The 14,960-nt window shown below is 38.7% G+C and overlaps 1 protein-coding gene across 1 annotated transcript; it reads left to right on the top strand.

Moving 5' to 3' along the window:
* The first annotated feature begins 1,761 nt into the window (after nucleotides 1-1,761).
* LOC137992061 (tropomyosin-like) lies at nucleotides 1,762-14,177 on the top strand. The gene is made up of 9 exons (XM_068837146.1): nucleotides 1,762-2,007; nucleotides 2,193-2,326; nucleotides 6,368-6,413; nucleotides 6,914-6,985; nucleotides 7,840-7,910; nucleotides 7,995-8,070; nucleotides 11,117-11,179; nucleotides 12,733-12,802; nucleotides 13,916-14,177. The coding sequence occupies exons 1-9, from the start codon at nucleotides 1,894-1,896 to the stop codon at nucleotides 13,996-13,998; spliced, it is 729 nt and encodes a 242-aa protein (XP_068693247.1). The 5' UTR covers nucleotides 1,762-1,893; the 3' UTR covers nucleotides 13,999-14,177.
* Nucleotides 14,178-14,960: the final 783 nt, after the last annotated feature.

Here is a 14,960-nt window from a genome sequence, read left to right as displayed (position 1 = left end):
TTCACTGGAGCTGATTCAGAGCCACCATAGGATTGTCCAAATTTTATGGCAGTCGCGAAGTAGACCTTGTTGACCATTTCATCTCAAGTCCGGTTTACACGGTACGAGTTATCGGCCCGACGGCGTTGGATCGCAAATCTTGCGTGTATTTTGACAGCCGATTAACGACCGATTCATGGGAATGAAAATCGGTCCGATTCAAAAAATCTGTTGCACTGCAGCTGATTTTTATGATTGGCTATTGTGAAAACACCCTCGAAAAATACGGGACAGGGTTTACTCGGAGAGTAAATATAGCTCTTGCTTTGACAGATGAAAATGGAACAGAAATGCCCCCTGCCCCCAAAATCAAGGATGAACCCCCATGAAGGACAAAATGCACAATTTTCCCATCATTGTTTTAAGTGGGAGGGGTGGTCTCAATTTTCCATCAGGAGCCCCATTACCTGGAGCTTTCATACGTTTCGTACCCTTGAATCAACCCTGTCCCGTGTCTTTTTCTTTTGAGAGCTTCTCTATTTTGAAATACCTTCGTATTTCGGGTGTGCTGCTCGTGACGTAATCAGTGGATGACTCGTAGGCCTCTTATGATTGGATATTGTGAAAGCACCCACGAAAACTACCCTGGGAGGTGCTTCTAAAAAATAAAAAGATACGGGACAAGGTTGACTCAGGGTTAATGTGGAAGATGGAGGCTCCGTTCTGTTTTTCATTTAATCTGTTCAAGATTGTAGCTTTGCTCAGGCTCCACTTACGTTGTACAATTAGCAGGTCTGGGGGCCGCCCATATCTCGTTCCCAGGGTCCCACTGCTGCTTAATTAAGGCGAGAAGACGGCAGACCCAATCATGAGCTTGAAGAACATCTTTCTTTGTTCAGAAACGGTCTGCGTTGGGTGGTATGGTTTCAGAAACCCCCGAATGGGATGAGGATATTTATCACTTTCAAAGTGACATGCATTCCACTTTCCGAAGTCAACAACATTCAGACTTTCAAACCGGAATAACTTTATCTTCCAATCAAAATTTTGAGGGGATTTTAGATTTCTTGTAAATGTCATGTAAACTGTCGATGTCCTGTATACGTACCCTTTTCGAACAACGTGTGTGTTATTTACTTTTCCATACTATAGCCAAGTGGGGATAAGTATCTATAACACGGCGCGAGGGTCCTTTCCTATGTGACCACGCCTTTGTCGCATCAGAGCAGATTTATTGACGAAAAAGGAGATCTAGGTCTTCAGTAGTAATTTTTATTTCACGAGAGCTCGCCTTGCTGAGGCGTGTTAATCGCGTGACTAAAAATTTAGAAATGTCACCTAAAGGTCAAGCAAAGAGCAACAGACCTTACTTGCGTTTTATACTCGATTTTCTGTTTCCAGGTCACCAGGATTCGATCAAGAATGGAGAAAAAAGAAATATGGAAAAATTTTGCACCTAATAAACTTTCATTTTAAAATCAAAATCAGATTGATTGCTTGCAACGTCAATTTGTAAACGTGAACAGATAAATAAAAACTAACAGTCATCAAGAGGATACATTTTAGTAACGCCATGCCATGTAAACGTCTTACCTAAAAAAAATTCTTATTAAGATAGAGTTCGTATTATGCCATTTCAGTTACTCAAAAATTGCTTTCGATGGAGGATCGCTAAGATGATGGGAGGACTTTGATAATACTCAAACAGAAGAACTTGTCAGAGGACTACCATTGGGAATCTCACAGTTTTAGCATATTTTGAATTCCATATTGCCCCCTTATATAGTATTTCTAAACAAAAACAAAATCACTTAAGAATCACAGCTTGGGAGTCACTCCGGTTTTTGTTTGTGCTGGTGGTCTGTGTCGTTTCTAAGAGCTGATTTTGAAAACGATATTTCCACAAAAAGTTAAATGGAGACCATTAGAAAAAAGCTCACTCTTCTTCGAATAACTCTCGACGACAAAGAACAAAGGGCTACACAAGCAGAGCGTGAACTTCAAAAAGAAGAAGAGAGGAACGAAAAGGTATAACTTGCTGTCACTGGGTTTTATGTTCCGTACATTAGGATGTCTATATATTTGTCGTAAAAATCATTAGCTTGCAGAGGAAAATGTCGTCTATTTATTGCTTTAATAGTTCAGTCGATGAGGCAGCTTTCTTAACAATCATTGGCAATAATTGTTGTATGCTGTTACACATTGCTTTTCAGGCCCTGAAGGAAGTCCAACAACTCACTGATGAATTGCAAAGAATTGAGGACCAGTTGGACGCAGCGGAATCGCAATTGGCTGACATTAACTTGCAGCTGGAACAAGATGAAGCTCAAGCGGACGAAATTGAAAGGTAACATTTTTGAAATTCTTTCACAAGTCCTGACATCCTTCTTCCAGCAATTTAGCCTGTTCAGCAACTAGAGCAGCAGTGATCTCACAGAACGCACACTTTTACCACGTATACAAGGTAAAGTGTTGGTAATTAAGAAGATTTTTTCTCGATCTTTGTGAAATTCCTGCGTTTTCTTTTTAACTGAACACATGGAAAGTATGTATGTACAGTGAGCACTGTGTATTATACAGAGCAATCCTTGATTTCTTGTCACCCATTTTCTTCACTTTCTCATTTAGAACAATTTGTTTAAAGTGTTTTCCGCCTTAACTTTTTGTTCAAACGAAATTGGGGCACATTTTGAACAACAGAAGTTTTAGTTAAGTAATGTCGTGACTTCACAGTCACGGCTCTAACTGCAACCTGTGGATATGGGTCACACCTTAAAAGAATTTTCAACAAAAATCGCGCACGCCTTAATTTGTTTTTGTTAAGTTGCGAAGCTGCTGCAGTGTCTATGCTTTGTAACTTTAAAGTTAAATTCTTTTTTGACTTGACTTTTTTAATAACTATTCTTTTCTCGACCATGCTTTCAGCTAGAAGCGGATTAATTTTTGGTTCGGCGGGCACAACAAAACTCAGTTGAACTAATCAGTGACAATCGAGTTCGACTTGACCTCCTGCACTGTTTTCACAACGGGCTATTAACACATGTAATTATCAATGGCTCCAGTCATTATGGTCCGTTGAACTGCACTGTATGTCATGGCTCTATTGGATAATACGTTTACAGGCAAGCCCATAAACCCTTTACCATCTAACAGCATCTGACTTTGTAATAATCCTACCGGTATTCTTTGAATCAATTTAGAACAAAGAACAAAGCAAGAAACGATATAGCGTAAAGTAATTTTGAATTTTTTTGTATTACTTTTCGGCTGGCCAAACTACAATGACAATTATTTTATGTTGTGGCTAGGACGTAATGATCATGACTAAAACACCACACGAGTACATACGGGTAACATACGAGTAACATACGAGTAACATACGGAACATACGGATACATACGAATACATACGACTAACATACGAGTAACATACGAGTAACATACGGATACATACGACTAACATACGGATACATACGAATACATACGAGTAATACGAATGTTTTTCTCATAAAGGAAGCTGTAATTATAAGCCTTGCAGGCATTTTTCACGTCAGCAAACACGTACCCGGCTCAGTTTGAGGGGGGAGGGAGGGGATGTTGATCGACCCCCCAAGGCTTTCGTTAAATTTAGTCACAGTAAAATAAATTCACATGGAGTGCAAAACCCTTTGCTTGCGCTACAAGATGACAATATATTTTGGATGTCGCTGATGTCATCTGACGTCATCAGATCCGCCATCTTGATTTCGCTATTTCAGCTTAAGTTGCCTATGATAAAACAGTGCAAAATCAAGCCAGAAAGCTTAAATGGGGTAAAAGATTATGACAGACCTGCTCTGACTTCCTTACGTGTCTTAAATGTAAACTGGCCTGACAGTCATAATCATCTACGAGAGCAACATCCAAAATATATTGTCATCTTGTTGCGCAAGCTAAAGGCGGCGAAATACGAGGTACAAAAACCCTCAACTTGACGCGCAACATTATTTCGTTGCAAGTTTGGGTCGATTTTTCCCGTTTTTCACCTTGCATGATCAACTTGTCGCGCAACAAAAACATTTGTTGCGGGTTGAAGAAAGTTGTTGCCAAAAGTAGAGCGCGAACCTACTCTGAGCAACAAATCTTGGCTTTGTTGCTCGTTTTTCATCAAGCTCACAACTTGTCGCGCAACAAATGTGCTCTTGTACTAGCAAATCAACCACTCAGCGCCCTGCATTTCTTCAACTCGCAACAAATGTTTTTTTTTGCGGGTCAAGTTGATCACGCAAAGTGAAAAACGCGAAACATCGACCAGAACTTGCAACGAAACGATGTTGCACCACAAGTTGAGGGTTTTTGTATCTCGTCTTTCGCTGCCTTAAGGGCTTTGCACTCCATGTGAATTTATTTTACTGTGACTAAATTTAACGAAAGCCTTGGGGGGTCTATCAACACCACCCCACCCCCCCCCCCCCCATTCAAACTGAGCCGGGTACGTGTTTGCTGACGTGAAAAATGCTTGCAAGGCTTATAACTAGAGCTTCCTTTATGAGAAAAACATTCGTATTACTCGTATGTATTCGTATGTATCCGTATGTTAGTCGTATGTATCCGTATGTTACTTGTATGTTAGTCGTATGTCAGTCGTATGTATTCGTATGTATCCGTATGTTCCGTATGTTACTCGTATGTTACCCGTATGTACTCGTGTGGTGTTTTAGTCATGATCGGACGTAATCGCATAAATATGTCATGTAAATTGACACTCAAATTTGAAATAGAGCGAGTTTCAATAGATTTTATTCACGATAGCCGCCATGTTGGATTTGCCTTTATCATGCAAATTAGCTACACACTTCTGAGGGGGCAAACAACACAAGTTCGAGAGGTTATAACGAACATCTTATCCACACAGATGATCTGTTTCACGTTCATTGTATGTTTATCACCTAAGTAGTAAAATAGAATGATTACACAAGTTACTTCGATGTTTTTTTAGTCAAAAATTAGCAGATAACGAAGTAGAAAGTCAAAATGTCGGAGGCAATCAAAAGATATAAAATTACTATGAGGTACTTAACGCTAAATTTTAAAAAGTACTTTTAGCAATGTAAATTCAATCTTTCGGCGAACCGATTTTCCACAATTTGCCTTTATTCCAATGTTTGTCCCCCAGCATAACTCATGGCTAATTTGCATGACAATTTGAAAACCAACATGGCGGCTATCGTGAATAAGGGCTATTGAATGTCGTAAAACCAAAACCAAAGTAGTTACTTTGGCCAATCAAAAAGGACGGAGACAATCCCGTAAACCAATCAAAACTCGGAAGAAATTACCCGTAGTCGACGCAAAGCGCGGGAATATGTGCACGCGCAAGTCACGATTGGTTTTGGTTTCACTTCTGATTGGTTGACAAAATGGCGCGAGAACATTGAACCAATCACTGAGTGAAGTAATACAAAACCAATGTAATTCACTAATTACTTTTGACACTCAATTAAAAACCGCTCTAAACCATCCAAAATTAAAGGTAATCAAGGAAATCAGGCGGCCTTGTGCGGCAGAGTCAAGTTTACCGAAATTGTTCGACTATTTGTTACGTAGATCGTTATCACATAGCCATACTTTGTAATACTCGACATAAACAAAAGTTATGACTTCTTTTACCGATTGAGTCTGTAAAATGGAGAATATATTTTTTCGTGGTGTTTGTATTTCATGCTACGACGGTGTTGATTAAATTAGTCGTTTTGGTTTACCCTATGCTGCCTTAATTAAAAGTTCATGGTTGGTCGTTGCAGTAACCAGGGGCTGATTTAGGGAGGGGAGGTAAGGTGCTGCACTCCCCCCCCACCCCTTTTCTCCCTGTATATTTCAGTGGAAATAAAATGTAACTGACCGATTTTTCTTAAGTTGTACTACTGTAAGCAATATTTGTACCCGCAACCCGCAACGCTCTAGAGCGGTTTTCAAATGAGTGTCGTAAAACCAAAACCAAAGTAATTACTTTGGCGAATCAAAAACGACGGAGACAATCCGGTAAACCAATCAAAACTCGAAGTAATTACTCGTAGCCGACACAAAGCGCGGGAAAATGTGCACGCGCGAGCCACGATTGGTTTTGGTTTCACTTCTGATTGGTTAAGAAAATGGCGCGAGAACTTTCAACCAATCACTGAGTGAAGTAATGCAAAACCAAAGTAATTCACACCACTCTACCAACCAATGAAAAGGAAAACCAAAACCAACGGCGATTTTCCCGCGCATTGAGCAAGTTACATGGAATTGCTCCGAATTTGGATTGGTTCGTTGTGCTGTTTACACGTGCTGTGATTGGTCGAAGTAATTACTTTGGTCACTCAATTGAGCAGTGTAACATCTGTGTCCTAACTTCTTTCATTTTATAGAGTGAGGAAAGTTCTGGAAACTAGAGGACTGGCAGACGAGGAACGGGTAATTATAGAATCAAGTTATGGATTGTTGTCGTCTTTGAAAATGAAGAGTTAAAGCAACTACAACGAAAAGATCAACGAACGTGCTTCTTAAGAATATGACTTAGAGCTAGAGTGTTTTATTATTATTCCGTTTGGTTCCCGAATGGAGGCGGTTTAAAGTAAAGGTTGAAAATGAACGGTCCATTGCTACATGCATGCACAAGAAGTCGTCAAAACCTATAATTTTTTCCATTTTGGGTCTCTTTCATAGAACAGTAAAGAAATGTGTGTTGTGGGTGCAGCACCACTATTTATCCTCTTTTAACCAATAAATTTCTTGCTTTGCCGCTGCAGTCCGTCTTAACTGCCAATTTTGTTTGTGTGCACAGATTTCGCGACAGTCTCTCGCATGCACGTGTCCGTGAAAGCCCATGAAATCCCATGAAATAACATTCTCAACTCTCATGCGCATGCGATCTTTATCCGAATGTCACAGTGACAAATTTATCCTTTTCACAGCAAGCTCACTACGAGGCCAAATTAGAAGCGGAAAGGGCAAGGCACGAGGCCGCAGAAGCCGAGATTGAACAGGTAACAATTTAAAATCCATGGCTGTAGGAGATGTAAATGTACCTTCCTAAACGGTAGGTTTAGAAGACCATGTTTTTTGTCAACTTCTCGTTTTAGTTGCACTCCGCCTTTGTAATCAGAGTACAAGTTTTCACATTACTTGTAGCTGGCTTTGCTTAACTGTTTCTTTTTACTGGACTTTGTTTTCTTTGTATTTTTGGTTTTTTTTTTGTATTTTATTTATTTTTTGTCTACTTATTACAACAAAATAAAATACAATACAATACCAGTATTAGATTAAAACCGAAAGAAAGAAACATACACTTAACAGGTACAAAAACTAAAAAAACAAAAAGATGAATTAACAAGGTTACGAAGGCCAAGGGAATCGATATATGTTACGAACGATATAGCAGATGAAATTTTAGTTTACTGTTTTCTCTCGCAATAAAACGTTCTATGTTGTGAGGGTTCTTAATTTTTGCTATTAGCAAAGGTACAGATAAAGGTGATTTGCTTATTTTAGAACAATATAGAAAAAATTTGCTTTCTAGGATTATATAATTTGACAAGATGTTATGAACTTGCACGTCTTGAATTCAAAAAAAAGAGATCCGAGATCTGGAGAGGTCTTCTTCATTTAAGTTTATCTCCGAAAGTGGAGCATACTTCATTTAAAAACGATTTGACTCTCGGGCCAGAAAAAAAGAAAATGTTCCAAGGTTTCCACAACATCTTCACAAAAATAACATAGAGGAGATTCGAATTTCTTAAACTTAAAAAGCTTTTTCTTAAACTTAAAAAGCTTTTTTATCAATCTTCTATCCTTTCTTTTCTTTTCTATAAGTGTACTGTTTTCTCTGTATTGCATTCAGTTAGAAGGCCAACTCGCTGAGGCAGAGGAAGAACTTGATGAACTGGAAAGTCGTGCTGAGGACGCGGATGAGTAAGTTTGGTTATATGGTGTAATACAGTATTCATAACACTTAACACTTTTATCAAAATGATCGAGCTCTGGTTTTTTGTTTAGACGAGTGAAGGAATTAGAAGAAGAAGCCAATCTGGTTGGAAACAGTCTGCGTTCATTGGAAATAAACCTTGCCGAGGTATGCCGTTTTTGCTTATAGTACTACGAAGGCCATACTCAAGAAGTATCGAAAACGGATACCTAAGCTCAAAGCAACCGAGATCGAAAACGAAGCACCCTAGAAAGCTAACCGTTTTAAAATCGGTGCTTAATTTCAATAACCGCACAATCTTATTAGTCTTATATCTACAGTCATAAGGTCTAAGCACAAATTTTACAACGGCACACTTGATAAGTTTCTTCGTTCTTTGCTCTCCTTTGTACGAGTACTTTGTTTTCGATACCGTATCTGCACTAGGCTCCCAGATAGTCGGGAAAACGAATACAACTTCCTGGGAAAAGCGAGTGGGGGCTTGGGTCGAGGCCAGGCACCCAAGCCCCCACTCATTTTTCGCACGCATTTTTTCCTCTTTCCCTACCATCTGGGAGCCTGTAACAGGCTATAGCTGCACACTCGCGGGCGACCACGTGGCTTAAAATAAAACAAGGATCAAGATGTGCTGCGTGGTTGTAATACCCAAACACAGAAAGTTGTCAATAAAGGATCGTGAGGTTCCTCAAAATAAATGTCGGTCCAGGAAATAAAGAAGTCTTTCCTCTTCTGTATACAAGGCTCTGGTTATACCTGTTTTGGATCATCCTGCTCCACTCTGTCTGGTTTCTTCGTCACAGTCCGACATAACTAAAAGCATTGACGCCCTCGAGTGAGTCCTCAAAGCCTCGAAGTAGTAAGTTCTCCCATTGACATTCATGGACTCTTCATACGAAAAAAAATCGAAAATGCTTGATTTGACTATTGTTGAATTGAATCAATGACGTTTTACTTATCTCCGCTAGATTTCTAAGAGACTATGGATTCACCGGTCTTAATCGTGCTTTTTCTTTGAATTTTGCTCTTTGGTTTTAAAATTAGAACGGAGAAGAAATCATTTGTTTCAGTTAAGACAACCAAGAGCTGAAGTTAATTGCTATTTACTGGGCTGCCATATGCCAATCCAGTCAGAAAACGAGTTAAATTTAGTCGTTTCCTTTTTTTCTTTTTTTTTTTCATGTCCGGAAAAGTCTTTCCTGTCAATCCCCTGCTAAGTGGTGTCTTTGTGCATGGAGATTTTGATAGGTTTCAGGGGGTAGTAAAAATACGTAGATTTCGCTGGTGGGCACAGTAGAATATTTAATAATCCTGCAATGGGGGAGAAGACAAAACGCGGAGCCCTACTCCATGGAGTACCCTATGGACTACCCAAATGGAGTACCCTAAAAATACTATTTCGAATGAGTACTGTTGATCAATGTGTAAGCAGCATCTCAAATAGTGCTTACTTAAGCCTCAACACCCATTTTAAACAGCGTTGTTCAACAATATTTAAGTCTAAGCACCTATTTTAAAAAGGTATTTTTAGGGCTCCAGGTTTTGTCCTGTCCCCTGCAATGGCATCAAAGTCATTGAAACACAAATGGCGTTTTGGTGGATCTTTAAACAAATATGCCTTATAGAACATCAATTGGATAAACAAGACAGGCGGTGAAAAATAAATATCTCGAATCTCAAAAGCGACGAGTAATGGACTTCCACAACAATCTTTCGCCCGTCGAGCCGAAATCAAAGTGAGCAGTATTTCTAATATTTTATCAAGTGTGCTGTTATGTACAACACTGAAACCAAATGGAAAATTCTCTGGTAACTTATGGGTTCAACAAAGACAGAAAAGGAGTCGAACACCTTAACTGGATCTGTGATCTCTGTTGTCTGGCTATTTGTATTTATTTGAACTCAACTCTGTACAGTCTTCAGGTAAAAAAATAATTGGAAAGGTGACAGCCAAGAATTATTTGAAAGAAGCTTGTCGACTAAGGCAAAGGTTCTTCAGGAAAGGGTTTGACCCTGAAATTTATTTTGTTGCACATGGTAATTTGACACGATTGATTTTCTTGTCTTCACGCACGCAATGAAATAGGAAGGGTTTTTTTCCTCTGATAGCAAATATGTTGTTTGTTTCAATAATATTCGAGCTTAACAAATTTGCATACATGCTTTGAAATGTGATACGCGAGGAGACAGGAATTTTTTCTCTCTGACAAATGATTTTGTCGTTATAGTGTAAAATGAAGTTTATTTGGGAAGCCACCAATATTTCTTTAACTAATTCGCAAGTCTCTGTTTTTGTATCTCATAGATGTTTTTAGATTTTCAATTACATGGCCGCTCAATTCAACCTCGCGATTGTGTAAATAGTTCACCCTGAAGTCAAAATAGATACGTTTCTCAGGAAACCGACAAAGAAGGCTTCCTGACCCGACAGATGAAATGTAAATATTCAGTTCAATATTACAACAAAATAAAAAAAACCAAAGACAGAAGTTTGTTGGCTAAAAAGTACGTTGTTTTACTCAGAAAACGACGAACGATCAACATTCTTTCCCGTAGTTCATTTAGTTGACACAAGCTGATCACGTGCACCTTTAGGGTTGCCTAGCACGTGATCAATTTCTTCCTGCAGACTGCAGATATTTTCGTGTTTTTACGATCGATTGCCATTAATCTTTCGATGAGAATTCGATTCAGAGTTATATATAAAAACTATGTTATTTTTTTTCTTCATCTGTCTTTTGGCTTGTCTTTTTCTGTTAACTCCCGGCGTTTACGGTACTTTTTGGTGCAAACGTAAAGCCAAAAATGTTTCAACCTGGCATCAGATTAGACAGAAAAGAAAAGGAATTATGAAGCGTAAACAACATCTTCAGTCCTTCCTTAGTGTGTGCAATAAACGTTTGCTTAGTGCAACTGCAAGACATGCAGGAAAATGTCCGTCAGAGCAATTTGCAGTTAGTTTTTTTAGCAGACTATTTAAAGAAGAAACGAGTGCATTTTACTCAAGAGTGTGTTTTGTTATCTTTACACTGAATTTATTACCAAAGCTTAAAAAATTAAAAGACCTCAAGATGGGACAGGACATCACAAAATAATTAAACGTGTGAACGTGTAAGCCAAAGGGCCTCTACTGGCATCTTAGAATAGCGTTTAATTGCTGTTGTTGTTGTTTACATTGTTGTGTCATCATTCGTAGTCACACAAACGTGAAAGGGAGTTGGAAAAGCGAATCGAGCAAATCGGGGAGCTCTATGAAGAGGTAAGAGATATGTTAGTTGATGATTTAGGCCTAGTATTAGCACAATCGAAGAGATGACGTCGTAATTCTAAGAGTCGTGTTCACTTCCACTTTGCATAGAGCCATAAAAGAGATGGTATCTTACTTGCTTGGTAACGGACGAAACTGAAAGTAAAATTGTCCTGACAAGTACAAAAAAATTTGTGTAATAACAATGAGGGAACAGAATCCAAGATTCCGGGGCCCGGGAAGGTAGAACAAAAAAAAAGATTTAGAAATTCATTTATTTCGGATAGAAACGCTTTCTATGAAGAAAAAAAAATATATAGATTATAAGCAGAAGAATATGCGAACTTTTCCCATAGGAGGTCTTTAATTCAAGTGGACCTTTCGCCCATTCGGGGTTCTTCAACACTAAAAATATCAATACCGGTACTCGGAATAAAATTTACAAGAAGTGAAAAAGCCTAAAATAAGTTACAAAACCATAGCTAACAAAGAGAACAAACAAATTAAAAAATCTTTACACAAGATTACATAAGAATTACGTAATAAAAAAATAAATAAAAATAATAAAACACCCGCTAAAAAGCAAATAAAATACTATTCGTGGAATTAAACTCGTAGTTTTTGTTAAGTCCGTTAGGCTTGAGAGTGCATAATTGAGCACGCCAAAAGGCCTCTCTTGTGAGCAGACGATCATCAAGACTATTATTGTTGACACTGATGTTACACGACTGTTCAAGAATTCAAAATTCAAAATCTGCTGGAGCATGAGGTTCTTTATAAAAATGAATAGCAACTTCACAAGTACGTTTTTTAGTGATCATAGAGGACTTCGTTACTTGTGGAACCAACGTATTGCACATTGCATTTCTTGCACGAACTTCCTAATAATTTTTCCAACGCGGTGTAGGCGAGGGTTGAAATCAGGCACAAGTCGAAGAATTTGTTTGGACTCCTTAGGCTGGGGTTGAAGCAACGTTTGTCTTGGAATGGACTGGGCTTTCTCAAACTGTTGTGAAACCAAACTAGGGGCTATAACTCCGGTTGTATAAACATCCCTGATACTCGGAAGAGCGTTTACTAAACGCCTCATCAGAAGAACAATTCCTTCGAATCCTGGTAGCTACTCCATAGGGAATGCCTCTGGTAACATGGGCAGGATGTGCGCTATTCCGTAGCAAATAAATATTGTTATCGGTGGGTTTGGAATAGATATCAGTCTGGTGTGCTCAATTATGGACTTAACAAAAGGTGCGAATTTAATTCCAGGAATAGGATTTTTAACAATTAACACAATCTTGTTCTTTGCTGCATTTTATCTGCCTTTTAGCGGGTGTTTTACAATTTTCTATTATTACGTTATTCTCATGTTATCTTATGTTCCATGGGAAGATGCTTTAACGCCGAAAACGTTCGCGTTTTTTTACTTTTTGAAGAATCTATCTATCTATCTATCTATCTATCTTGATAATGGTACGTAAAATAGTAATTAGATCTTAAAGTTTATCCTCATGATAGCCATGCAGTTGTAAACATTTTATAAAGGATGTCATTTTGTGTTGGTTTAGACGGTTAATCGTGCCGACGCAGCCGAATCTAAAGTCTCTGATTTGGAGAGGGAAGCTGATGCAATGGATGGTACGAATAACCAGCTTTATTACATCCATTTACAAATCACTGGTGATCCTTGCAATCTGATTGGTTCGTCCCAAATCGCACTATTTTTTGCTGTGAATCACACAATATCCTCAGCCAATGAGAAAGGAACACTAAAACAAAACAACCAATCAGATTTCAAGGCTTGTTTAAGGTAACCAATCAAATTGCAGGAAAATGAAAGAAAAGGAAACCCATTGTGTCGTGCAATTTTGGGCCGAAATCATACTTGCGATTTCAAATCGAACTTGCGCTGTGTGCTTGTTCGATTTTGAAATCACACGTATGCTTTCAGACCAAATTGCACTCGACTCAGTTCAATTACCATAGTAAATCATGCAGCATATTTCAGGAGTCTTATATTAGTAGTAACCCATCATTAATCAACCCGCCCTTTGCCAATAACAACCCGCCATGTGAGGTTCCTTTCGTGTTCTTGCGCTTGGCGTCGTTTTTTAATTTATTTCTCCCTTCACTTTGCTACCGGGAAGCAAGATTTCCCGGGCTTCGTATAGGATAAACATGCACTATCATCGAGACGCAACTGAGGCCCTCCCAGGGGTTTTGGGGAACAAAGGGTACATGGCTAATTTGAACTGGGGAACAGGGGAACAATGTTAAAATATTTTAGGGAACAAGGGAACAAAAATAATTGAAAACAATTTTAGGGATCAAAAAGTTGGGAACAAGTTTGAAAGTAATTTGGGGAACAAGGGAACACAAGCAAATATTTAAAGACAGCTCGATGGAAGGTGAGGGTAAAGAAGAAGACCCAACTTTGACCATGTATCTGGGGAAGAAACGACAGCAAAGAAGCAACTTGCAAAAAGAGTCCTTCACAGCAAACTGTCAGGCCTTAACGTTTTCATGGTCAAGGCAGCAGATGGAAGTGAAGCAAAGAAAAGGTCGTGAGATCATAGTTCCAGTGGTTGGGTGGTTTTTTTTTTCACATTCTTCGTTTGTTCCTTTGGTCCAATTATTTTGTTTTTAAGAGGAAATTTTTGTTCCCCCAGAATTTTCTTGTTGCCTCCAGTACTTCCCTGCGTGACACTCTCCAACTGAGAAACATGAAATATTTTAAATTTTCTGTTCTAGTTGCCCTGGACAAAATCAAAGATGAGCATTCCTCTGCTGAAGAAGAACTGAAAACAACCATTCAGGAATTTGAAGAGATGTGAAGCCACGGATGGACAAGCTTTAAGCTGCCTTACTTTACTCAAAATATTCTAGAATTTACCCTTCTTCAGTTTAAGTTTTTTTGATTCCGATGTAGTAGCCTGCAATAAGAATGCAAAGAAGTGCATACCTATTTTCAGTTTAAAGTGTGCAATAAAGGCATCGTATTTCATTCAAATGATATACATATATATATTTTTTTTAATTTAAGCGACCGGTTCGTTGGTCAGGAGAAGCTGACTCCTGTTGAATACAAAACCACAGGCAGCCCAAAAGTGGTGGGCTTTTTTTTGTCAACATAAAATTTACATAGTTTACAGTGGCCGGTATGAAATATTGCATAGAACGTCCTTCATTTGCAAAGTATAGCACACCCCCCTGGTCTACTGACGCCATTTTCTCCTATCATCTTCGCTGGTATCATCCAATAAAGAAGAAATAATCTTCCAACGGGTTTACAGAAGTGCCCGCGCTCTGGAAAATTGGTATATATGTTACAGGTTGAAATTAAATTCAGGTTAAAATGATTTTCAACCTAGGTCATTTTATTTAAACTAGTTTGAAAGCAAATTCACCGAGGTTGAAATGTTGAAACCAGTTTATTATCAACTGTCTAAAAAAGGATTTTCCCTCTTTTTGGGACTGTAATAAAAAACGGAGCCTGGATTTTTAGGGGGGTTAAAAAAGAAAGGAAATAAAAAAGAAAGCAGTAAATGAAATCATTTTTCCGACTCTTCTGTTCTCTACTTCTTACCTATCTCCCCATCTACCTCCTTCTCTGTAGCTACCTACAATCTTTACCACTTAACGTACTTCCCTTACCTCGCTTTCTTCTCAAGCTTTTCATTCGAGCCTTGCACCATCGTTACGTGTCCTCTGCGTTTAACGCTATGCCATCGGGTTAAGAGCTGAATTTTCGTTGGAGAGTTAAAGCTATTTCCAAGCCTCTGCGGTAACTACAATT

This window comes from Montipora foliosa, chromosome 2, assembly GCF_036669935.1.
Source record: "Montipora foliosa isolate CH-2021 chromosome 2, ASM3666993v2, whole genome shotgun sequence".
In the NCBI taxonomy this organism is placed as follows: domain Eukaryota; kingdom Metazoa; phylum Cnidaria; class Anthozoa; order Scleractinia; family Acroporidae; genus Montipora; species Montipora foliosa.
This window is presented reverse-complemented; position numbering and strand designations above follow the sequence as displayed.

Bases quoted from the DNA above. Each gene is read 5' to 3' on its own strand.
- LOC137992061 (XM_068837146.1), top strand. From the start codon at position 1,894: ATGGAGACCATTAGAAAAAAGCTCACTCTTCTTCGAATAACTCTCGAC. The intron at 2,327-6,367 runs GTAACATTTTTG...TTCATTTTATAG, and splicing joins CAAGCGGACGAAATTGAAAG to AGTGAGGAAAGTTCTGGAAA. The intron at 6,986-7,839 runs GTAACAATTTAA...TATTGCATTCAG, and splicing joins CAGAAGCCGAGATTGAACAG to TTAGAAGGCCAACTCGCTGA.